General features: G+C 35.3%; 1 protein-coding gene across 1 annotated transcript in view; it reads left to right on the plus strand.

Annotated features, from left to right (window-relative positions):
- The window catches only part of LRP1B (LDL receptor related protein 1B), a 924684-nt gene that overhangs the window by 356823 nt on the left and 541695 nt on the right, over window positions 1-26166 (plus strand). Inside the window, exons 26-28 of the mRNA XM_059704885.1 lie at window positions 4741-4915; window positions 5817-5911; window positions 24291-24440. Of these exons, the coding sequence (XP_059560868.1) occupies window positions 4741-4915; window positions 5817-5911; window positions 24291-24440 (420 nt within the window). The remainder of the gene's footprint in view (window positions 1-4740; window positions 4916-5816; window positions 5912-24290; window positions 24441-26166) is intronic.

Genomic DNA, 26166 nt, shown 5'->3' on the forward strand with positions numbered 1-26166 from the left:
CCAGTAATCGGAGGGGTCTGGGGGTTCACTGCCCAGGCCTGATGCCTGGGCTAGAGGCATCAGGCCTGGGCTGGGGGCAGAACCAGTGATGGGGGGAAATGAGGGTCCCCTGCCCAGGCCTGACGCCTCTGTCAGAGGCATCAGGCCTGGGCAAGGGGCCGATCCTGCGATTGGAGGGTGATGGGGGTCAACGTCTGAGGGCTCCCAGTATGTGAGAGGGGGCAGGCTGGGCTGAGGGACACTCCCCCCCCCCCCACACACACACACCCAGTGCACGAATTTCGTGCACCGGGCCCCTAGTAGTATAATAATTGTGTTGACTATAAATTCCAAGTTCAGAGTTGTTTTCTTTCAATCTTCTCCAGATATAATCCCACTACCTTGTGGCATCCCTCATTGCTGTATTGAACCTCCATGTTTATCTAATTGTTATTCCTTTTAGGTCTTTTTTCTCTTCTTTTCTCTTTAGCTACTTTTCATGTTTTATTTTTCCTCATGAGAATGTTTTTTTTTATTTAGCCACTAAGAGTCTTGTGCCTCCTATGAGGTCATGTCTTTCATCCACCTGGAGAGAAAACAAAAAACCCTCAGATGTTCTCTCTTACCATTTTCTCTAACCAGTCTCTGTATCCGCACCTTTAAAAACTGACTGCATGTGCAAGATAGTTCATGGTAACCTCCAGTTCCTCTGATCGTTTTATTTCTCTGTGTTGGCTCTGGCTAATGTCCTTCGATTTGCATTGCAGTTCACTAGTTAATCTGCCTAAGCTGCTAGTTAATGCCCCTGATACTTTTTTTTTTATATTGTATATTTAAGACTATGTAAAAGTTACTTTTGGTTCTCATTTATATCTCTTGAGAATTTTAAAAGTAAATTAATGCACCTTGCTTATTATTTCAAAGCATATTTTTCATTTAAAATATCCCACTCATTTTTCTTTATCTTACACATAATACTTTAAAAAACATTTTATTTTAAAATATTCTCCTTTTGGAGCAGGCCAATTATTTTTCCCCAGTGACCTGTCACTGAGGACTTACACCCTTCGGATAATACCTGAGTGTGTCCTTGTTTAGCTCTCCTACTCTTTGTGAGTTTAAGGTCTGAACCCTCTGAACTGAGCAACTAACTACAAGTCCATGAATCCTCAGAGTCTCGTTGCAAGGTTTTGCCCCCATGGCTACACAAGCCTCTGTAATGGTCTTTTTTTTTTAAAAGATATTTTTATTGATTTCAGCTCACACATCTTAAAATTGTAGATTGTGCATGTTATGAATGTACTCATCAATTCATTAATGGTATTTATTTTGAAGGTAATTTGTATATATTTGAGGATAAGAGCTATAAAGATAAATTAGCAAGGACCCTGCCCTCAAGAAGTATAGGTGATAGTAGTAATATGTCAGCAAATAACTATCACATTACATTGAAAGACATTGGCCAGAGAATTCCTTATAGGTTGGAAAGGACAGGACACCTTTGGAAATCTGAAAGCACATCAATATGATTGACATGTAAGGTAATTGTTAAAAATAGTGAGAAATATGATTAGGAAGGTAGTTATATTCAGATTATATAGAAAGCCAAGCTAAGGAATTTAGACATCACTTTCTAAGTGGCTGGAAGCAATGGAATACCATGGGGCAAACAAAGGTCATGATCCAGAGCTCTCTAGTTAGAAAAATAACCTGGCAGCAACTAAATCAACTGCTTGAGAGAGGAAAAAGACTGGATGCTATTGTGGTATTAAAGATAGAAGTAGATTTGGGAGAGCATGAACCATATAATTGGCAAGGACTAAATAGGTATTAATAGATTACAGTGGCTAGCTTTCCGGTTTAACAGTGCACTGTATTCTCTAGGATGTGATTAGGACTCAATCAGAAATAAATTTTGAGCAACAGAGACAACCAAAACAAAAAACAACAAAACAAAACAAAAAACAACCACAAAAAAACAACACTACTTTGGGTAGCCATGTATTTTAGAGGAAATAAAAACTAATTTCATTATTCTTGCCAATGCCAAGCAATCCAGAGTAAAAATACAGAAGATATTAAGTCTTTGGATTGGCAAAGTGGCCCTCCACCCTGCACTAAGGTACACAAATGCATATCATATAATAAAATATTCACAGAAATCCTTTGTGTTATCTATAATTAGCCTAGTCTCAATATATATGAAATGGCTAATCTGCTAAGTGTCCATCTGTGTAATGATGTCACATAGCAATGCCTAGAGTCCTCTCCCTAGCGACTAGTCTCCTTGCATTTTCTTCAGCCCAGAAACACGATTTGCTTTATACCCAGGTGGAAACATTTTACACTGTAACCAAATGTCTGTGAAGCATTTTCCCGTGCCTCATCTCATTTGATCCTCACAGAAGTCCTGGAGGAGATAGATAAGAGACTCGGTGAAATCCTATTTTCTTTTCATTAGCCGGAAAACAGAGACTTAGAAAGCTTAGAAACTTGAGCTGACTGAAAAGAAGTAAGAAATGGTGGGCCTTAAAAATGACTTCAGGTTTTCTCACTGCACAGAATATAGTCAAACACTGCTGCAGTTAAATATTTTACCCTTTGTTCCCCCTGCGTGATCTACAATATTAATCTGCTTCGTGTTGATATTTACTGCTGTGTTGCTGACAGTTACCTGAAGAGAAGTTGGTATGCTTCACTGGGCTGGAAAAAGTTTAGCTACATCAGAAAGTAGGTCTAATTAAGCAAGTTTATTCTATATATATATAAAAGGCTAAGTTGACTCGCACATGCGTGATACATATAAAGCTTTTGTTGGTGCTAATTGCATGCGTGTGTTTCGATCTGCAATTGTCAATCGTGAATTTGGTTGACACTTCTATTATAGAGAAAGGGCAAATAGCAATATTAAAACATTTCTTCTAATTAATTTCCTTTCAATGTGCACGAATTCGTGCACCAGGTCACTAATTTTCCTGTAAGAGGCCAAAATTTATGTGACTTGATTAAAAACAAAAAACAGGTACACAACTTAAAACATGAAGCCAGGTCTCATTATAATACTATCTATCTCTCAGCAACCAATTAACTCCAGAGAGTGAAGGAGAATGAGGAATAAATATCCTGGATGGGCAAATAATGAAGTATCAGACATGGCAGATTGAGCTTTACAGAGGTGTTGTATTACTTTCTTCTCTCTCTCTCTCTCTCTCTCTCTCTCTCTCTCTCTCTCTCTCTTTTAGAAAAGAGGGAAGTGAGTAGGTTAAATAAAAATAAATTTCAAATTTTGAATTTAGAAATGAAGTTCACATTCAAAATCCACCAATATACCAATAAATTAATGATGAAAGGTAAGTTGCAGAGTGAGAGGGTGTTGATTAGAGTTACTGAAACATGAGAAATATCTTCTAAGGGCACCGTCATTAAAACTTATTTAGAAACAATTCAAGGATTTTTGAGCGGGAAGGTCAGCGTGGTCGACATTCCAGGAAATCTGCTGTGGTGGAGGTCCTCAGAGCAACATTACACTTTAGAGCTGACCCAGAACTGCCAGGCCTCGTGTATTGTTTTGCTCTGTTTAATTTTCAACCAGTTGGCAAATATTGCAATCTGGAGCCTTCCGTTTCAGGTGCAAATCTAGCTTTGTGGCATTTTTTGAAAATGTTGAATAGGAGGATGTAGCAATTCGATGAGGTAAGTAGCAGTGGCTATGAGGTTCTGGAGGCACTTAGATTGGAGCCTCTGCTTAGAGCAGTGTAGCCGCAAGGGGGAGCTAGTTAGAACTTTCAGAATCTCGCCTCGCACCGCACCTGCTGAGTCAGCATCTTCATTTAACAGTCTCCAGCTGTTTTGTAAGCTTGAGTAACACAGGTGGGTCTAGAGAACTCAGAAGGTACATTCCGCTAACACATTTTTTAAGTTTTGTAAAATCAAGGCAAGGCCAAGTTAGAGTTATAAAATGCTGCAGGTAGGGGACTAAATGGCCTACTTTATATGTTAATATGCTGAAAAGATTTTCTGTATCTATCATTGTTAAGACTTTATTTTAATTTATTTCTTTAATTAAAATATGCAATTGTATTTAAGCCTAAATTCCATCGCTTTTTTTTTAATGCCTAATTGAACAATCAAGGAATAACAACCCAAATATTCATATTGGCTATAACGTACTGAAACTTAATTAGATTTCAGTAATTTCTGTAGAATCCACGATGGAGGAATGTTAAAAAGGTTTCAGTTTCTTTGTTCATATCTTAGTCGGTTAACTTTCTATTTTGAAGGATGTTCAAGTCTATTAATTCTTTTAGGAAAGTTGACTTGTTTTATTTCATTTCAGTAACAAATTGGCACTTAAAACATAAAATAGCACATTTGTTGATGCTTCACAAGTACTTTCTCCTAACTAGAAAGATGTGCTACCAACTGGAGAAGCTATTACTCTAATTTGAATTTCGTCACCTTGGCCCATAGGACTGCAGCATGTTTCTGCAGCTAAGTGTTCACTAGTGAATCATGGACTGTTAGTGTAATTTCAATGCTAATTGAGGTGTCAGGTTTCAAAATGGCTGGGCAGTAAGACATTAATGATTATTCGTGTTTTAAGAAGGGCTGATGAGGGAATGCGATTACAATCTTGTACAATTTTAGCTAACAAATTAAAGTGTAAATTAAAATTTCCCTGAGACAGAAAATAACTCACTTGAAAAACCAAAAGAATGAGAAACTTCATTTACTTTTAATTTTCTTTTTTCTGTTTTGTAGATATTCAGAGTATCAGAGGGCTAGCAGTGGATTGGGTCTCACGGAATTTGTACTGGATTAGCTCAGAATTTGATGAAACACAGATTAATGTGGCAAGACTAGATGGCTCTTTGAAAACCTCAATTATTCATGGAATTGATAAGCCACAGTGTCTGACAGCTCACCCAGTCAGGGGGTAAAGTATGATTATTTTTTAAGTTTTTATAAAATTTCACATATCTTTGCTCTGATTTTATATAAAAAAAACTTTATGACTCTGTAAATTATATAATTGTCTAACCACTATGCTGTATACCTGAAACTAATATAAAATAATATTCAATATCTACTGTACCTGAAAATAAAAAAAAAATCTTAGTCTAATTAAGGGGACACGTATATGTTATAGAGTCAGAAAAGCAAATGAGAATATGGAAATTGTAAAAGGGATCCCTGGTTAGAGATTTTTGTTATTTGCATAAAATCAGATTCTTATACATTATTATAAAATCTCATTAATTTTTGTTTTTAAGGAATCACAATTTTTAAAATGTATGAAACAGTGATTTCCTTTCAAGAACAAATTGTTAATAACATTTACTACATGTTGCTATCATAAATAGATTAGACTCTCCCATTTACTGGTTAGTCAGCATGTACCCACATTGAAAGTTTGTGTAGGGCTAAAATAAATTCTTTCTTCTTAGCACTTTCCATGGGAATGGTTGAAATGACAGTTCCTTTCTAAGATGCCTGATTTATCAAAGCCAAGATAACTCAATATTGATGCATTACTTTTAATGGGAAGAATTTACTGTGGTCATAGTTAAATATTCAATTGTGAATGTAGGAGGTAAAAAGAAGTGAGATAGAAAATTGTCCTTCAGTTATAGGAAAAAGCAAGAGTGATGCCTTCTTCCCAGGCAAATATGAAGGTTACTATAAGCAAGTGGCTCTACAATTTGGGACCTTCCTATAAGAAATTAATACTGGGCCAAAAATTTACTTTAACATTAATTTTCTTCTTTCATGTATATTTCTAGTCAACAAGCAGATATACATCTAATATTTTTAAACCATATCTTTTCTGAATTAAGGAAACTTTACTGGACAGATGGAAACACAATCAACATGGCAAACATGGATGGCAGTAATAGCAAAATTCTTTTTCAGAATCAAAAGGAACCAGTGGGTAAGTTGTCTTTTGAATAATCACTGCAGTTTTTAGTATGATAAAACTATATTATGCAATGAATCTCTGCTCTAGAACCTGAAAGACAATATTACAGATTAGTAATAGAAATTAAATTAGGAAATTTTCAATCTTACTAAATTCATTGGGTCTATGTGGGGTAAGGAGAAAGCAACCTTTTTATGGATAAAAGTAAAAGCCTTTTGATAAGAGTCTTTTTACAATAACTTAAGCACTGGAGTTGCTTAAAACTTAATGTAAGTAATAAATATCTTATTTTCCCCGGTGAATGTGTGTGTTGCTACAGTGCCAATATATTGTACTGAGACTTCCCCATCATTATTGTGCCATTATTAATAGTTAGGATGATTTGAGGTTAAGTTGTTGCTATTTTATTTTCATTCACTCTCAGCTGTGTTCATTTAGTTTGTTTTTTTACCTTTGCCAACCATTGTATATTATTTGTTAAAACACCATCATTTTCTTTTCAAATTATAATCACTCATCCCTCATAATTTCGAATATTTCTTTGAGAGGCAAGAATTATCATATTGCTTATTTGTCATCTCAGAATACCTTTTAAAAAATCTGTAAATGAGCCGAAACCGGTTTGGCTCAGTGGATAGAGCGTCGGCCTGCGGACTGAAAGGTCCCAGGTTCGATTCCGGTCAAGGGCATGTACCTGGGTTGCGGGCACATCCTCAGTGGGAGATGTGCTGGAGGCAGCTGAGGCAGCTGATTGATGTTTCTCTCTCATCGATGTTTCTAGCTTTCTATCTCTCTCCCTTCCTCTCTGTGAAAAATCAATAAAATATATTTAAAAAAATAAATCTGTAAATGAAACTGGATTTTGATATTATGTTAAATGTGAAAAATGATGGAATATACAAAAGAAAATGATTTTGAATTGCATATAGTATAGTTTTAGTTTGGGAGTAAAATCAATACACCATGAAGTTTTTAAACTTTTTTTTCAGTTTTAGAAATGTGGAAGTACACTTACTTAAAGTAGGTTATTTTTAATAATGATGATTTAATAAAGGTGTAGTATCAACAGTATTTGCAATAAATAATTTTTTCATATATAAACACCTGATATAAAATGATACTTTAACAGCTCTTTTCCTTGGAGTGTTCTAAAATTTGATACACAATTGAAATACAAAGTAGTGTTAGAAATTAAAGGTAAAATGAAATGCTAACATTTCTGTGTGGAAGATGATAGAACAAAAGAAACAAGGGCTCTAAAGATTGGGAGCCATACAAATGACTTACTTTGAACTAAACCAATTCAGTTAGCACTTATCTGGAGTTATTCAGAATATTTAAAATGTAAAAATGAGTATGCTGGAAATAGCACGTGCAAATAAAGTCCTTATATTGTAATGTAGTAGCTTTAGGTTACATGCTTGTTTCTTTAATGGGGTAAACCTTATCTTCTTTAATGCTCAATATCCATTTCTCTGCTCAAAATAAATTAAAGAAAAAAAAACTAACAGCTAATATAAGAAAAGTTTACAAGAAAGAAATTAGTGTTGCTACTTACACTTTATACTTGGTCCCTCAGGTGTTACGTGCCAAATGATATTTTAAGCGTATATAGATGAAGACTCGACCTTTAATAACAAATATTAGATGTCTACTCCATGTCAGTTATTATTATACTAGAAGCCCATTGCAGGAGGATTCCTGCAAGAATAGGGCTTCCTCGGCTGATCACACCCCAAGCCCTGCCCGCCCAGGGCTGCACACAGGGGTCCGGTGGGGCTTAGGCGGCTCTTTCTCTCTGCCAAGCCCCGCCTCCCAGGGCCGCACATGGGGGTCCCAGCTGGCGATGGGGCTTAGGCAGCACACAGGGGCCCGGATGGCAGCTCACACTGGTCCGCCCTGCCTGCAGTATGCAAATTAGCCGCCATCTTTGTTGGCAGTTAATTTGCATGTCATGCTGATTAGCCAATGGGAGGTGTAGCGAAGGTATGGTCAATTACCATGTTTATCTATTATTAGATAGGATTTGAAAATTACTTTTAAATGAATACAAAGTCACAATTTTTCATTTTAATTTTTGCAAGATACACTACTTTACCAGAAAAATCCCCACAGAATCTTTATGACAAAGTACACCTTAATTAGAATTGTGTATTTCTTTTGACTTATAAATTTATTGAATAAACAGATTTTTTAGTATCAGATTTCTGTATTTGATGTATTGATAAGAATTTGACACTATCCTTCTCCTAAAGGGTGTCAGAAACTAAATCATTTTAGATTTCATTAAACTTAGTGACCTTGGGCAAATTACTGTTTGCTCGTGGTGCTGGCTTTTCTCATCTGTAAAATCAAGAAAAAAATATCTATTTTATAAAGTTCTCATGAGAATTGAATGAATAAAAGTTATGAGAAGCATGTCTGGCCTTTAATAGTAGAACCTTAAAAAGAAGTAATGGAAGATATATTGGGTCCAATAGATTGGAATATGAATGATTTGATTGTCTGTAGTATTAAGAGTATATATGAATTCAGTAAGAATAATCATAGAATAGAATTCATAGAAATTGAGCAGAAGAATACATGTTTTATTTTACAGTTTAAAATTCAATACTGTTTCCCTTTCTGATAGTTCATTATTGGTGCATAAAAATGCAACTGATTTCTAGATATTTATTTTATATCCTGCTACTTTATTGAATTAATTTACCAGTTATAGTAGTTTATTGTGGGAACTTTTAGGATTCTCTACATATAGTATCATGTCATCTGGAAATAATGACAGTTTTCATTTTTCCTTTCCAACTTGGACACTTTTTATTTTAATTTTTCTTGTATGATTGATGTGGCTAGGACTTCCAGTACTATGATGAATAAGAATGGTGAAAGTAGACATCCCTGTCTTATTGTCTAATTTTTTGGCATAAGGGAAATGCTTTCGATTTCGCGCATTGAGTGTGATGTTTGCTCTAGCTTGTTATATATGGCCGTTATCCCCTTGAGGTATGTTCCTTCCATTCCCACTTTGCTGAGAGTTTTTATCATAAATGGGTGTTGGGTTTAATTTTAATTTTTTGGAATAGTTTGAGGAAGATAATTGTTCCTTTTTCTCTGAATGTTTGGTAAAATTCCCCTATGAAGCCACCTGATCCAGGAATTTTGTTTGTTGGAGGTTGTTGTTTTTTATTTTTATCACTGCTTAAATTTCACTACTTGTAATCTGCCTAGTCAGATTCTCTGATTCCTCCTGATTCAGTTTCAGAGCATTGTGTGTTTCTAGGAATTATCCATTTCTTCTGTATTGTCCAACTTGTTGGCATAAAGTTCAAAATATTTTCTCACAATCTTTTGTATTTTGTTGATATCAGTTGTTACTAATCCTCTTTCAATTCTGATTTTATTTATTTGGGTCCTCTTTTTCTTGATTAGTCTGGTTAAAGGTTTGTCATTCGTATTTATCTTTTCAAAGAATAGCGCTTGCTTTTATTGATCTTTTGTCTTGTATTTCTTGATTCTATTTTGTGTTGTGGTTTTTTATGTGTTGTTTTTTTTTTGTTGTTTTCTGCTCTGATCTTTATTGTATCTTCTACTCACTTTGGGCTTTGTTGTTGTTTTTTCAAGTTTCTTTGAGTATCAAGCTAGATTGTTTATTTGAGATTCTTTTTCTGTTTCTTGAGGGAATTAATTTCCCTGTTAGGACTACATTTGTTGTGTCCCGTAGATTTTGGATTATGTGTTTTCATTTTCATTTGTGTCAGAGTATCTTTTAATTTCTTCCTTGATCTTATTATTCCCTTTCATTGTTTAGTAGCATGTTATTTAGCTGCCATGTCTTTGTGTGTTTTTCAGTTTCCTTCTTATGATTGATTGCTTTCTAGTTTCATATCATTATAGCCAGAGAAAATTCTATATGATTTCAAGATTTTTAAAAACATATATATATTTTTTATTTATTTTAAAGAGAGAGATTAGAGGGAGAGAGAGAAAGAGAGAGAGAGAGAGAGAAAGAGAGAGAGAGAGAGAGAGAAACATCAGTTGTTTGCCTCCCATATACACTTTGACCAGGGATTGAACCCATAATCTGAGAATATGGCAGACTGGGAATTGAACTGGTGACCTGTTGGTGCAAGGTATGATGCTCAACCAACTGAGCCACATTGGCCAGGGCATGATTGCAATCTTCTTGAAGTCATGAGGTTTTATTTGTGCCTTAACATATGGTCTATCCCAGAAAATATTCCATGAGCACTTGAAAAGAATATATATTGTGATGCTTTGGAGTAAAATGCTCTGAAGATACCAATTAAGCCCACCTGATCTAGTGTGTCATTTAAGGCCATCATTTTATTGTTGATTTTCTTTCTGGAAGTTCTCTCCATTGATGTCCCTGGAGGTTAAAATCCCTTACTCTGACTCTATTACTATCAACCTCTCCCTTTATGTCCATCAAGATTTGTTTTACATACTTAGGTGCTTCTATTTTGGGTACAAAAATGTTTATAATGGTTATACCCTCTTATTGGATTGATCCCTTTATCATTATATCGTGTCCTTTGTCTCTTACTGTAGCCTTTGTTTTAAATTCTATTTTTTCAGATATAAGTATTGCTACCCCAGCATTTTTCTCATTTCTGTCTACATGCTACATCTTTCCCCACTACTTTACTTTTAGTCTGTGTGTATCTTTTGTTTCCTTATGAGTCTTGTGTGTGTGTGTGTGTGTGTGTGTGTGTGTGTGCTGAAACAGATACAAGGATGTTCAATGAATCATTCATAATAAAGAAAATGGAAAAAGTGTAAATCACCATCAAAAGAAAAATGAGTAGTCCAGCCAGCATGGCTCAGTGGTTGAGCGTTGACCTATGAACCAGGAAGTCATGATTCCATGCCAGGTCAGGGCATATGCCCAGGTTGAGGGCTTGATCCCCAGAGTGGGGCATTCAGGAGGCAGCCAATCAATGATTACCTCTCATTATTGATGTTTCTATCTCTCTGTCCCTCTCCCTTCCTCACTGAAATTAATAAAAAATGTTTTAAAAAAAGAAAAAGGATACATAAGTGCAGCATGTTTATGTGCTGAAATACCATATATACCTACAGACATATTTGTGTATATAAACATATGTGAAGACATAAATAGATTTCAAGAGCATTGAGTGAGAAAAGTAATTAGCAGAATGATATGGCATGATACCATTTATATATCTTTAAAATGAAACACACATCATTAATATACATTGATCCTGGGTGCACATATTCACAAAGATATGGACAAAGTAAACTGCAACTATGCAAACTAATTTTACAATAACAGTTGTCTTTGGAAAGGAACAATAATGACATTCAAAAGGGAATTTTTATATTTTAAAAAAGAAAATGTATTTTATATTTCAGAAAAGATTCAAATGAAATACAAACAAAGTATTAATAGTGTTCAGTTCTATATAGTGAATACATGAGTGTTTATTTTTGTCTCTCCTCTATGTTAAATCTGGGCTTCTCAAAATATTACTAAAACAACCTGTGGTGTAGACAAAGCCAGATTTCTTGTGTACCACAATAAAAGGGAGCATTAATTCATCATCATCTTAGTAGTGTCTCAGAGGGGAAAGGGCCAATGAAATAGTAACTGAGATTTTGCACTCTGGTTTAAGACAGATATTTCAATAGGGGTGTTGGTTAGGATTAAGGATTATGATATAATAATTTTTGGTTGGTGGATACAGAAAGAAGATTTTGAGGGAAGGGGGGTTCAAAGTATCTTAAGGTAAAAGTGTCATTTGGTGCTTGTTTGCTGAAGAGTTGTTGGGTTAGTCAGGAAATTCCTAAATTGGACAATAATATTATCTGAAAATCTTGTCTTACTGGACAAGAGTTTCTGAGAATAGTAAAGCCAAGTTAATATAGAGAATGGTTTTAGCTCTCATCTATAAAATTTCTTGGATCATTTTTTCTTATTTAAAATGAATTAAAAATATTCTTTGTAAGAAAATGTGCACACTAATATATTTTTCACCAGCTGACTCTAAAAACTTATCTACAATAGGACACAGTTGTGTATCCAGCAGAGTTCATGAGAGAAATAAAACCGATAGCTTGTGTAGATAGGTAAATAGATAGATGACAGATAGATATAAATATCTACACCAGGGGTCCTCAAACTATGGCCCACGGGCCACATGCAAATACAAATATTGTATTTGTTCCCATTTTGTTTTTTTACTTCAAAATAAGATATGTGCAGTGTGCGTAGGAATTTGTTCATAGTTTTTTTTGAACTATAGTCCAGCCCTCCAATGGTCTGAGGGACAGTGAACTGGCCCCCTGTTTAAAAAGTTTGAGGACCCCTGATCTACACTAATAAAAGACAAAGATGCTAATTGACCATACCTTCGCTTTGCCCATCAGACAATCAGAAGAGTATGCAAATTAACCCAACAAAGATTGCCGTTAAATTTGCATACTGCAGGTGGGGTAGCCAGCAGGAAATGCCGCCCGCAGGGTCCTGGTCTCCAATCTGTGACCGGGGAGGCAGGGCAGGCAGCACCAGTTGCCGCCCGCGGGTCCGGGCCTCTGATCCGTGACCCGGGGAGGCAGGGAAGGCAGCGTAAGATGCTGCCCGCGAGATCCGGGCCTCTATCTGTGACCCGGGGAGACTGCGAGAGGGCACAGGCCGGGCCGATGGACCCTCCCCGAGTGCACAAATTTTTTGCACCAGGCCTCTAGTAGATATATAAAAAGAGATGTATCCTAAGGATTTAGTGTGTGATATTATGGGGGCTGGCTAGGCAAATTTGAAATCCTTGGGCAGGATGGAAACTCTCAGGCAGGAGCTGAGCTGTCCACCGGGGCATAATTTCTTCCCTAAAGAAACCTCAGTCCTGTTCTTAAGGCCTTTTTAACTATTGAATTAGACACACCAAGATTATTTAGGATAACAATTCCCTTTCGTTAAAGTTATCTGATTGCGGATGATAATCACATCTTCAAAATACTTTCACTGCAAAACCTAAAACTAGTGTTTAATCAAATAACTGGGGATTGTGGCCCAGCCATGTTGGCACACTAACATCACAAGTTTTGAACCATGTTAACTTTGCTGTAGATTATTATATAAAATGTGGTAAAATATCATTTTTTACCTAGAGGAGAGAAAGAAACAATGCTTGAGAATGTTTTGAATAGTTGCAGAAGTATTTACCTATAAATATTACAGAGAGAGAGAGAGAAAGAGAGAGAGAAACAAGCGACTCCATAATCAATTTTGATTTATAAAATCCAAATCCATGTGGTACGTGACTACTGTTAACATGTAATGGTAAGCCCTGTGCATGACACATAGATGACTGTTACATAATGCCTCCCTTACAGTGTTAGCATAATAATGACAAAGAGAGGCAGGAATGTGTGGTAAAGATCCACATGCGAGTTTGTATGTTTGTGGGATCTTGAAAGAAAAGAAAAGAAAAAAAAAAGAGTTCCTATATTATCCTGGCTAATGGAAAAGAGGTGAATAGGGAGATACAATCCCTTTCCCCATGGACTTTATAATCTAAAAGGAATTGAATCGTGACTCAAACTTACTCATTTCACCCATATATATATTTCCTTTCAACTTGCTAATCTCTTTCCCCTAACAGTATATTCCTTCACCCAGAAAAGTCCCCTGTCTCCTCTTAGTTTGCCACCTATCTACCAGATTTCAACTCAAGTATTATTTCTTCAAAGAAACTTTCCCTGACTTCCATGACTAAGCTGAAGTATCTTAGAGACACTTTTAGCATCATTTATTTTTCACATTTTTATCTCTTACCTTTATTTTAATTTTCCATTTGTTGGTTGAATGTTTGCCAACTAGAAAGAAAACCTTACAAAGTTAGGAACCATATCTGTTTTATTACCATTGTGTTTTCAGTTCAAAGTTCAGTGTGCGACATAAAGTAGATCTTCAATAAATATTTGTTGAATAGAGTGAATACTGTTTCCTATTACCTAGAAAGAAGCTGTTACAGAATTGAATAAAGCTAAGATTTATTCCTGTATCTGAAAGATCAGTTGGAGGCCAAAAACCAGGTGACACAGGCTTTATTAGGAGAAAGACCAGCTGGGCTGTCTTGCAAAGGGAGAGCAGCAGCCTGTGCAGTGGTTAGAACTCTTTTTAAGGAGAATGAGGAACAGTAGTCACGTACCACATTCCTCATGAGGGGCTTGGGATACTTGGTGAGAGCTGGTTGGTTAGTGAATGTATATGTCCACACAGGGTGTTCCTTCTGGGTTGGGGCCACATCACATTTACAGTCAGTCATCGCCATTCCAGGGACGGGTGGGTTTAGTAATCACATTCCAGAGAAAGGTGAGTCTCTCAGTATTTTAGTTGACTGGGATTACTATGTGCAAGAAGTGCATACTTGGTGATCTGGGTATAGATTCATGATGCATTCCATTCAGTGTATCTGATGTGTAGGAAACAAATTAAAGTATTCTTATTTAAAGTTAGTTGTTTATGAAGAAATGCATGGCTAGGGAGGAAAGGTTGGAAGTATTTGGTCTCTAAGTTGGCTTTTCCACTTATTCCTCTTATTGTTTCTCACCCTCCCCTGTCTAACCCTGTGGCCATTGGCCTCTTATTAGCAACTCAGAGATTTTTCATACAAAGAAAGAATAGGCAAAAACAGTATTGCTCAACTTATCTACTTATTGACAATGCCTTTGGCACAGGGTATAAGGATAAAACTAAAATATTTTTATAATAACCCCTCTTCACCCTGACCCTGTCATAATTTTTTATTTATCCTATAGGCTAGAAAAACCCTTATCTATAAATTAACTATAAAAATATTACTGTGAATGAGTTTATAGCAGAAAAGTCCTAGCAATATCCACTATATTTAAATGCTTTATTTGTGAGGAATATGAGGGGGGGGGTAGTTAAGATGATGCACTGATTTATAACTGTTGCATCATAACTATTGTTTTACTAGTAAGTTATAGTAATTTTTCCTTTTGATCTAGAAACATTTTGTTGAACTATATTAAAGAACTTATATTGTTTATTAATTTATACCGAATACTTGGTTTATTGGCTTTTCTTATTTTTTAAAATTATTTGTTGCTATTATTTTTTTTTCTTCTCTTTATGGATAGGTTAGAGGTGTGATGCAAATTAGTGAACAAAATATTTTTCTTGATTTTATATATAAATTTAACTGCTATTTAGTGTAATATCAAGGTTAAGACACAGAAGGAAACATTTGATATAGAAGAATCTTTGAAATACTTTCAAGAATTTATGTTTTTGTCATCCCACTTTACCGGATGCTTTTAGAACTATTCTCCTGGGATTATTTCTAAAATGGAATTTTCCAGTACAGTTAATGGGTATATAAATGTGTGAAGAAAATAAATACAAACTGTTTTTGTTGGTACACATGGTGATCATACCCATGAAATACTGATATATACATGGAGATATTTATTACTGTGTTATTTGCTCATTGAAGTTCACTGATGTTTATTACTACAGGGAATTAGTGTGATTATATTTTCATGATGAGTCTGTCTGAGCAATGTGTGGCTTAAACCTGCTCACTGCATTCCCTGAGCTATTTCTGTGGAAAAAAAATAGGTTATTAGGTGAGGAGGAGCTGCTGTTTAGTTTATTTTCTCCTCATGCGTATTGATTGTCAGATTATAAATGATTTTTTCCCAGTGTGTTAGGAGAAAACACGAAAGTCTTTCTGTTGAGGCTGGGAAGTATCAACTCAAAACAATCATTATCTACCACTGTTTATGGAACTGTATTCTTACCATGAAACTGTAACTTTGTGTTGCATGCACTTAGCCTGTGAAGTATGTTACTGTAGAACCATCATCACTTTGGAAACAAAAATAACATAATTATAGTGACTACTTTTTAAGCACTTAGAATATGCCAAGCACTAGCAAAATGCTTTGCATTAATCATCTTGCAGTAATCATTTCTGGAAGTCTTCCTTTAATGTTTATGAATTCAGAAACTGAGGTTTGTTGAAAGAAGTTAGTTGTGGTGATGAGTGGTAGAGTCAGAATTCAAATATCAGTTTATCTTATATTTGAAACCATATTAAATCTTAGCAATTATGTTACTCCCATAGAGCAGTGGTTCTCAACCTTCCTAATGCTGCGACCCTTTAATACAGCTCCTCATGTTGTGGTGACCCCCAACCATAAAATTATTTTCATTGCTACTTCATAACTATAATTTTGCTACTGTTATGAATCGTAATGTAAATATCTGATGTGCAGGATGTATTTTCATTGTTACAAATTGAACATAATTAAAGCATAGTGATTAATCACAAAAACAATATGTAATTATATATGTGTTTTCCGATGGACTTAGGCGACCCCTGTGAAAGGGTTGTTCAAACCCCAAAGGGGTCGCGACCCACAGGTTGAGAACCGCTGCCATAGAGGCTCATTTCATATAGCAAGTACCTGACATCAGCAAAGATCAGGCAATGAAACTGGTACTCTTTCAAGCATGGAGGGTGGGGGAAAATCCAGAGCTTGGGTACTTCTGAGAAATATGTGCCCAATTAGGACTCAGCAGTCAGCTGTTCTAAACAGCCAGGCATATGCAAGAACCAGTTTTACCTCTCTGCCAATTATTATGACACACAATTATTTCTGAATCTTTCAATGCTAGATTTAAACAGCAATGTCACTGATATACAGACTTTCCAGTTTGTGAAATTGCTGTTAAATTCTATTTCATAAGATTTCCCTTGCTTGTTTGCTATTAAATCCATATACGTGATACACTTGAAATAGAAGTGCATTATAATCTTATCAGAACACCCAGCATAACATTTTTTGAGTATCACTGAAGACTAAGTAATTACAGCCTCCAGGCAGTTTGGGCTGAATAACTTTGTTTCTGTTATATACAAATCAACCTTCCAGTTATCAATTGTTGAATTAAATATTCTCAATTAAGATTTATTGCTCTGTCTTGGATACATTAAGTGCTCAGAGCAGTTTGCATAACAGAGAATTTTAATTTACTACTTAAAGCCATTTCCATGTTTAAAATGTTTACATATTATGAATTTTATCCTTTAAGCCTCATAAAGCAACTTGGCCTGCCAATCAACATTGCCCTCCATGGCTTATTCTTAAGAATCCTGTGTACACTATATTTTATTTCCTTGATGTTTTTCCCTTACATTTTTTTTAAATATATTTTATTGATTTTTCACAGAGAGGAAGGGAGAGAGATAGAAAGTTAGAAACATCGATGAGAGAGAAACATCGATCAGCTGCCTCCTGCACACCTCCCACAGGGGATATGCCCGCAACCCAGGTACATGCCCTTGACAGGAATCGAACCTGGGACCCTTCAGTCCGCAGGCTGACGCTCTATCCACTGAGCCAAACCGACTCTGGCTCCCCTTACTTTTAATGCAATCTCAATCAAAAGTTATTTGTTTATTCAACGTTCAAGTACACCTTCTTGAAACCTACACAACACATTTTATTATTTAATCATTTCAACCCATATGCTACATAATGTAGATTTTGAAACCTATCCATGGATAACATTCATAAGCACTTTTTACCCCATCAAAAGAATTCAAGGAGTCTCATTTAAAAAATTCCTGGGTATTTTTTATTTTTTGCTTGATAATGCAGTTATTTATACACACTCATTATTCATCACAGTCACTTTTATTATGTATAAAGCACAATCAATATATAAGGCTGTGCACCTCAAAATAAATGTTAACAATAGGTTTTTTAAAAGATTTGAGGAACTGACAGAACAATATTGAAGTTACACATGCATACGTACACAAATAATTGAAATGTATTATACTGTTTCCTCTGATCATTCATTTACTCATTTTTTAAAGATTAAAGTAAAGAAAGATATAAAAAATGTTATGAAGTATATATACTAGGTACCACACCCTGAAAATAAAACCTGGAAGGTCATGGTTTAGTGAATGAAAAAGACATAGATAACTACAAACCATTTACTAAAATTTTTAGCCGAGTTAAGCAAAACCAAACCATTTATTGCTGTTCATAAGCACTGGCTTCCAGACACCATGAGGTTAATGTGATTAGGTACTACAAAAATAGAGAAAACAAGTAATTCTTTGTGGGGAAGGGAAATAGAGATGAGTTTTAACCAAATTGGTGGTATTTTGAAATTTCAACTAGATCTTGAAGGATAAATATATTTATGTAAATATTTATATATTTGTTTATTTTTAATGATTTTAGAGATGGGAAGGGAGAGAAATAGAAAGAGGGAGAGAGAGAAACATCAATCAGTTACCTTCTATATGTACTCCAACTGGGTATCAAACCCACAACCTGGGTATGTGCTCTGACCATGAATTGAACTCACCACCATTAGTATATGGGACAGTGCTACAACCAACTAAGCAACACTGGCTAGGATTATGCTTTAGTTTTTAAAGAACTGATAGGAAAAAGGGTTTTCCTTATTCTTAGCAGGAAGGGTAAACAAGCATAATAGGCACAAAATAGTGTGATATATCTAGAAAACTGAATATTTCTGTGTGGGTAGGAAAAAATCTCTAACATAAGGAAATATTTAGCATTATATTAACAGGAACTATAATTTAAAAAAATATATTAAAAGTACATAATCCAGTGCTTTTAAGAATACTTTGTTCCACCTTACCTATCAAGCTATTGAATATAGGTTTGGAAAATTATATAACTATTGGAATTAAAGCTTTTAAAATAATATTTTAGAGCACAACTCTTCTCAAGAAATAGTCTGTCACTTGTCTTGGTCTTTCCTTCATTTCCTCGCATGCTATTTTTATAAGGCACATAATTTTTGCAAGTCATCAAGCTTGAAATAATAAATTATCCCAGGTACAATAATATATGTGCTAGAGAATGGAGGAGATGATGAAATCTTAGCTTGATATGATAAACAAAAGAAACTAAGTTAATTAACTTATTTCTGTAACTCTATATGGTATTAATGACTTCTTAAAACTCAGTGAATTGAGAAGTATGATTCCAAGGAAGAATTTAGATCAATTTAAAATTTGGCCAGTATAAGAGGAAAAATATACTTTTTTCTCTGTCCTCCTGTGTTCTCTGACTAGAATAGTGGAAATTAGACTGCCAAAAAGACAGATTAACAAAAGAAAAATTATATGTGTGTTTTTTTAATACAAGTAGCATGTATACACATGGGAAATGGTCCTTGATGAGTAGTAACTCAAAGAAGTGGTCAGAACTCAGGCTTATATAGCATCTTAACAAAAAGCAAAACATTTGTACAGAAGTGACAAGACAAAGGAAAAGTGTGGGAGACAAATGGAGGGGTGGTGAAACTGAGGAAAACTAATTGAAGATAAGGGTTGTAAGTGAGCTGTGTTACGTAGATTCCTCTCAGTGCCATCTCTAGGATGATCAATTTAGACTAGTGATGAAGATATTAAGTCTACTTTTGGGCAAATAATGGTGAAGGACAGAGTGCACCTGCTATTTCTCAAATGCCTTGGACTCAGAATAATCTTTAAGCCAAAATGGTATATTTTGGAGTGGCATATTCTGGTCCTGTACATACTCAACTAGTTTTTGAATAGCATGCTTTCCTTTTCAATTGAAATTTTTATTGAGATAAACTTAGATTCACATACAATTATAAAAAGTAATACAGAGAGGTCCCATGGGCACTTTATTTAATTTCCCCCATTTGAAACATTACGTAAAACTATAGTACAATATTAACACCTGTGTGTATAGTATACAGTCATGTACACATATGTGTGTGTGTGTGTGTGTATATATATATATATATATATATATATATATATATATATATACATTGTCTTTTTTATTTTTTAATGTTGTATTTATTTTTATAGAGGAAGGAGGAGGGATAGAGAGATAGAAGCATTGATAAGAGAGAGACATCAATTGGCTACCTCCTGTACCCCTTGCTGGGGATTGAGCCTGCAAACTAGACATGTACCCTAACTGGGAATTGAACCAGGGACCTCTTGGTTCATGGGCCAACACTCAACCACTGAGCAATACCAGCCGGATTACAACCCAGATATTGACCTTAATACAATCCAACAATCTTATTCATATTTTATGTTTTACTTGTACTCATTTTTGTTTCTGTAGTTATATCTATAAATTTTATCACATGTGTAGATTTCTATATTTACTACCACAGTCAAGATACTGTATAATTCTAATGCCACAATAATCTGTCATGACCACACCTACTCCTATCCTACTTGCCATCCACATACCATCTGTCTTCCATTTGTAAAATTTTATCATTTTAAAATCTTATATAAATAGAACCATAGAGCACATAACCTTTTGGATTATTTTTTTTACTCAGCTTATATCCTTGGAGCTTATCAGAAACACCAAGCATTTTTCAAGAGTGCCTATACATTCTTACTAGCAATGTATATCAGTGATCCAGTTTTTCTTTGCATACTCGCTAACATATAATTTCATGACTACTTTTGTTTTAGCCAGTCTTGTAAGTTTTTAAATCATTGCCATTTTAATGTTTCTATGAATTGAACATATTTTTCATGTGTTTGTTTGCCATCTGTATATCTTATTTCTGTGAAATGCCTGTTCACTTTTTTTTGGCCTATTTTCTAATTTTGTTTTAACTGCTGAGGTTTGAGAATTCTTTTGTTGATACTAATATTTGGTTGGATATGGAGATTGCAAATACATTTTTCTGACTGAAGCTTGTCTTTTACTGGCTTTCACAGAACAGAAGTTTTAATTTTGGTGTACCTGTATCACTGAGAAAATATTGTGTGTACATCTGAGTATATGAAATACACACATATTATAAATATATATATATATATATATATATATATATATATATATATATATATATATATATATAAAATACTCACACATGTTGTGAGTATTATTTTACTTCACTAGGCAGAACTCCTTGAAGACAACTTATCCTATATAATAAAAGGCTAATATGCAAAGTGACTGAACGGGCAGTTGCTATGACACGTACTGACCACGAGGGGACAGACACCCAAAGCAGGAGCTGCCCCTGGTGGTCAGTGTGCTCCCACAGGGGGAGCACCACTCAGCCAGGAGTCCATTCGAGTGCAGTGGTGGTGGCAGGAGCCTCTCCCACCTCCATGGCAACGCTAAGGATGTCCAACTGACGGCTTAGGCCCGCTCCCCCCATCCAGACTGCGAGAGGGCACAGGCCAGGCTGAGGGACACCCCCTGAGTGCCCAGATCTAGTGCACTGGGCCTCTAGTAATTTTAATACTGGGATTTTTTAAAGAATTCATTTATCCAGTCAATGTTTATAATTTTTTCTTTGCTCTAGGCTTCATGCTAGGCACTGAAGGTAAAAGATCACTGACACAGCTCCTTCCCTGGGCACTCACAGTTCAGAAACAAAGGTGCTGAGTAGTAGACTCTGGGGAACGTTGACCCAAATTGTGTAACTTTCCTCCTCTCTCTGAATACTGCTTTACATTGTGCGAGTCAGACTCTAGAAACGGCAGGGTGTTAGGTGGAGGAGAAAGTTCTGACATTGCAGACTAATTTGAAGTTAGACACAGTCAGTAAACATGCCCTCTCCTTCAAAAGAAGGGTTGATGAAACTTAAAGACATTCCCTAAGAAAGACAGGAATAATGCTGATTTTAAAACCCAAGGTTAAGTACAATAATAGATTATTCTACTTAAGCCAGGAGTAAAATTAGTAGTATAAATGCAGTTTCTTTACAATTGCTGTGTATGGCTCACAATAGGACTCTTCAGTTTCTTTGCAGCCAAAGCAAAGAGAGAAATATGACCAGTTACAATTTTATATTTTCCATATATAGCTTTTCCTGGCACTGAGCCCCGAAAGAAATTTCTCCCACGGGTCCTTGTATAAAGAGGTCACTGTGTGAGGTACTGTTTTCAGATACTGTATCCTGGGAATTATAACAGTATTTTTCTTATGGCTACTTCTTATAGCATCCTTCATTTAAACCAAGGGCATAATGCCAAAGCTCAATTCAGCAAGAGATTCAGAGAGGGACAAAAACACAGCGATATAAAAATGTATATTGTTCTCTGATGATTTGGCTTGATTGAGAGATAAAATTTAAAGGACACAGAAGGATAGATAACCTTCCTAAAGGGAATTCTTCATGAATGTATTTGTTTATTCAAGTCTTGTTGAAAATTCAGCAATAGAAAGTTTGGGGTTATATTTTGTATCATAAATTCGTAGTAAAGATATCTTCATTGCTGATTAGAGATGGAATTATGTGCTCTAGATAGTCAACTAAGCAGAAAGTAAAATAGAGCACTTCTGGAAATTGAGTGGTTTAAACCACTAAAAATTCATTTTAATACTAGAAAAGATGCACTTAGATACCTGCAGAGTAACCAACTTTCTCTGATAAAAAATTGAATGGTGAATAGAGTGTTGCCCTGAAAATGTTACACCATAGAATGTGACTATGATAGTCATGATTTGATTATTTTTCCATTGTGATTAAAAGCAATCACTTACCATGGTCATCAAAAATACAATAAAAAACAAAAAAATGAAAATGTCTTCCTTGAAATATCTAATGTGGGGCATTGTGAATTTTCTGGTGAACCATCCAGACTTCTATTAGCAAAACGTACCAATAAGTCAATAAATCTCTGGTATATTTTATAGACTTGTTGAATTATTTCTACTTGATTAAAACTGGTCTGATAAGCCAATTCCACTCTCTGACCTGGGACTATCTATAGTTGAGAAATTAGTGTTGTTTTAATCCTCTCTCAATGCACTTGAACTTGTAATTCTCTTCATTTGTCTCCCCTCCCTCCCTCCTTCTCTCCCTTCTTCCCTTCCTCCCTTCCTCCCTCCCTTCCTTCTTCCCTCCATCCTTACCTTTTCCCTTTGTCCCTACTTGTCTCCTTTCTTTCCTCCCTCCCTTTCTTCCTTTTTAAAAAAATAGTTATTTTTATGAGGAGGAGAGTTTTTGTGGTTTGTTCAATCCATTCTCTGAGGGAGACCTCAGAAAGTTTACCATATTGTATGCCTGAGTTACATATATGTCCACATATACTCAGGAATACAATACCTGTGATCCACACCTTGTTCTGGATCACAGATGACCAAATTGGAGCCACAGAGTTATTGTTATAATGTAGATCCCAAGCCTATTTAACATGCACGTAATTAAGTAGATGTGTACTAAGAACCCTTGGCAATCAAAATGTACATGTACTGAGACTTTAAAAACCATAAATACCACTGCAATATATAAAACGGTCCATCCTATATAATAAAGTTAATCTAGATTGACACATTGTGACTTTGGCTTAGTTCACTTACTTGTTGAATGGTTTATCTTTCTAGGCAGCCCCTAAATGTTCCCCATTCAATTTGATATACCAGTGAAATGATTAATTCTTTTTTTTTTAAAATATATTCCATTGACTTTTTACAGAGAGGAAGGGAGAGAGACAGAGAGTCAGAAACATCGATGAGAGAGAAACATCGATCAGTCGCCTCCTGCACATCTCCTACTGGGGATGTGCCCGCAACCCAGGTACATGCCCTTGACCGGAATCGAACCTAGGACCCTTCAGTCCGCAGGCCGACGCTCTATCCACTGAGCCAAACCGGTTTCGGCAATTTCTTGAAATTCTTCCACTTTTGAATTTACTTGAAAAAAAGTTGAAACCTCCAATTTAAGTTTATGTCTGCCTAAGGTAAATTTTACTAAAAGTAGAGGAGAGATTGTACATTATATAAGTCAAATTAGTGTCCTAAATGAGTATTACACTTTAAAACTTTATGAAGCCAACTGGTATAATAAGAGGCCAAGCACTCAATTTGTAAATAGTACCTTTATTAAAATTTCGGGGATGACTACCTACTATCTAGGGACTCATTTTCTAACTGTTCTTTGTATTATGTTCCTTATCTGTAAAGTAGAATTCGGTGTCACAAGATTGCTGTGATAATCAACAGAGATAATGGTTAAGTTCCTGTTAAAATATATTGTTTCACAGAAAGTTAAAACAGTATATATATATATATATATATATATATATATATATATATATATATATACAAAAGTAGGTTTACAGTTGTAAGTATGAAAAACGCAGAATTTACCTTTGTATTATGTTTTCATTAGTTATTGTATTATATATTACATTATTAACTTGCTTTTGCCCCTCCCACCCCCCATATATTTTCCATTAGCTAGACCTCATATTTTCAGACAAGAACCTGAGTTTGCAACATATTTCCCCCCCTCAAATGTAGTGCTAGGTGACTATTGCAATTTAAGTGGCTACCCTTATGTTTAAGATGTATAATTTAATTACAGGTCTATCGATAGACTATGTGGAAAACAAGCTTTATTGGATCAGTTCCGGAAATGGAACCATAAATAGATGCAACCTAGATGGTGGTAATTTAGAAGTAATAGAGTCAATGAAAGAAGAATTAACAAAAGCTACAGCCCTAACCATCATGGGTGAGTACAGTGGTTCTATAGTTAGGATGTTATTATTGATTGGGAGCTGATTAATTATGATCCGTTAAAAGCTGAGAAGAGTCACTGCTCCATTAATTCCAGAAGCACATTTAAATTGCACATCTCTATGAGGGTTTTTTTCCTTCTTCTTCTTTTCTTAATGTTAGCGAACAGACTTGTAACATTATACAGATCAGGGACTTTACTATTATTGATTCTTGGCTTACTGTGAATTGTTTTATTTTATGATTTTTTTTATGTTCTACTGAAGTGTTTTAAAGTGTAAGGGCCTTGTGTATTTGTCACAATAACAAATGTGGCTTATCTCTACTTATAAAGGATAGTTTGATCCATGCAGATAATTCAAGAGACAAGGCCACAGGGCCCATTGAACAATGATAGAAATTATTCTCCAGCAAATAATTCTTTTCTATATAGACATACCTCAGAGATATTGCAGGATGGGTTCCAAACCACCACAATAAAGCAAATATTGCTAGATAGTGAGTCACACTAATATTTTTTGGGTTTTCTCAATGCATACTAAAGTTATATTCACTCTATACTGTAGTCTATTAAGTGTGTAATAGCATTATGTCTAGAACAGCAATGCATATACCCAAATTAAAAAAAAATACATTATTGTTAAAAAGGCTAACCATCATCTGAGTTCATCAAGAGTTGTGATCATTTTGCTGGTGCAAGGTCTTGCTTCAATGTCAATAGCTGACAACTGGTAAGGGTAGTGGTTGCTGAAGGTCCTGGTGGCTGTAGCAATTTCTAAAAATAGGGCTACAATGAAGTTTGTCAAATCAATTGACTCTTCTCGTCACAGTGATTTCTCTGTAGCATGCAATGCTGTTCAATAGCATTTTAGCCATGGTAGAGCATTCACAATTGGAGTTAATTCTCTCAAACTGCTGTACCAACTGCCACTGCTTTATCAACTAAGTTCCCATGATATTCTAAATCCTTTGTTGTCATTTCAACAATCTTCACCGGGAATGAGTTCAGCAACAAGACAGCTTCACTTTCTTATCATTTGTATGTTCACTAAAAGGGAAGCACTTATTGTTTCCCCCAAGAACTTTTCCTTTGATTCACAACTTGGCTGTTTGGTCCAAAACATGGAGCTTTTGGCCTGTCTAGGCATTCTACGTGCCTTTTCCACCAAGCTTAGTCATTCTAGCTTTTGATTTAATTATGTGTGACTCTTCCCTTCTCTGGGACACTTTGAGGCCATTATAGGGTGATACATTGGCCTAATTTTAATATTATTGTGCCTCAAGAAATAGGGAAGTCTAATGAGAGGGAAAATGATGGAGAACAGCCTGCTGCTGGAGCAGTCAGAACATACCCACCATTTATCAATTAAGTTAGCTGTCTTACATGGGTACAGTTTCTGGTTTCCCAAAATGATTACACCATAACAAATATAATAATGAAAAGTTTAAAATATTTTGAGAATCACCAAAATATTACTAAGAGCAATGCCAGAGAGTTTGCTGTCTATGTTTTTTTGTTCGTTTTTTTTTCCCTAGGAATTTTATGGTTTTGGGTCTTCCATTTAAGTCTTTAATCCAATTTACTTTATTCTTGTATAGGATGTAAAAAAGTGGCCTAGTTCCATATTTTTGCATGTATATGTCCAATTTTCTCAAAACCATGTACTAAAGAGACTATCCTTACTCCATTGTATACTTGCCTCCTTTGTCATTAATTGACC

The sequence above is a fragment of the Myotis daubentonii genome, chromosome 7, assembly GCF_963259705.1.
Source record: "Myotis daubentonii chromosome 7, mMyoDau2.1, whole genome shotgun sequence".
Classification (NCBI taxonomy): domain Eukaryota; kingdom Metazoa; phylum Chordata; class Mammalia; order Chiroptera; family Vespertilionidae; genus Myotis; species Myotis daubentonii.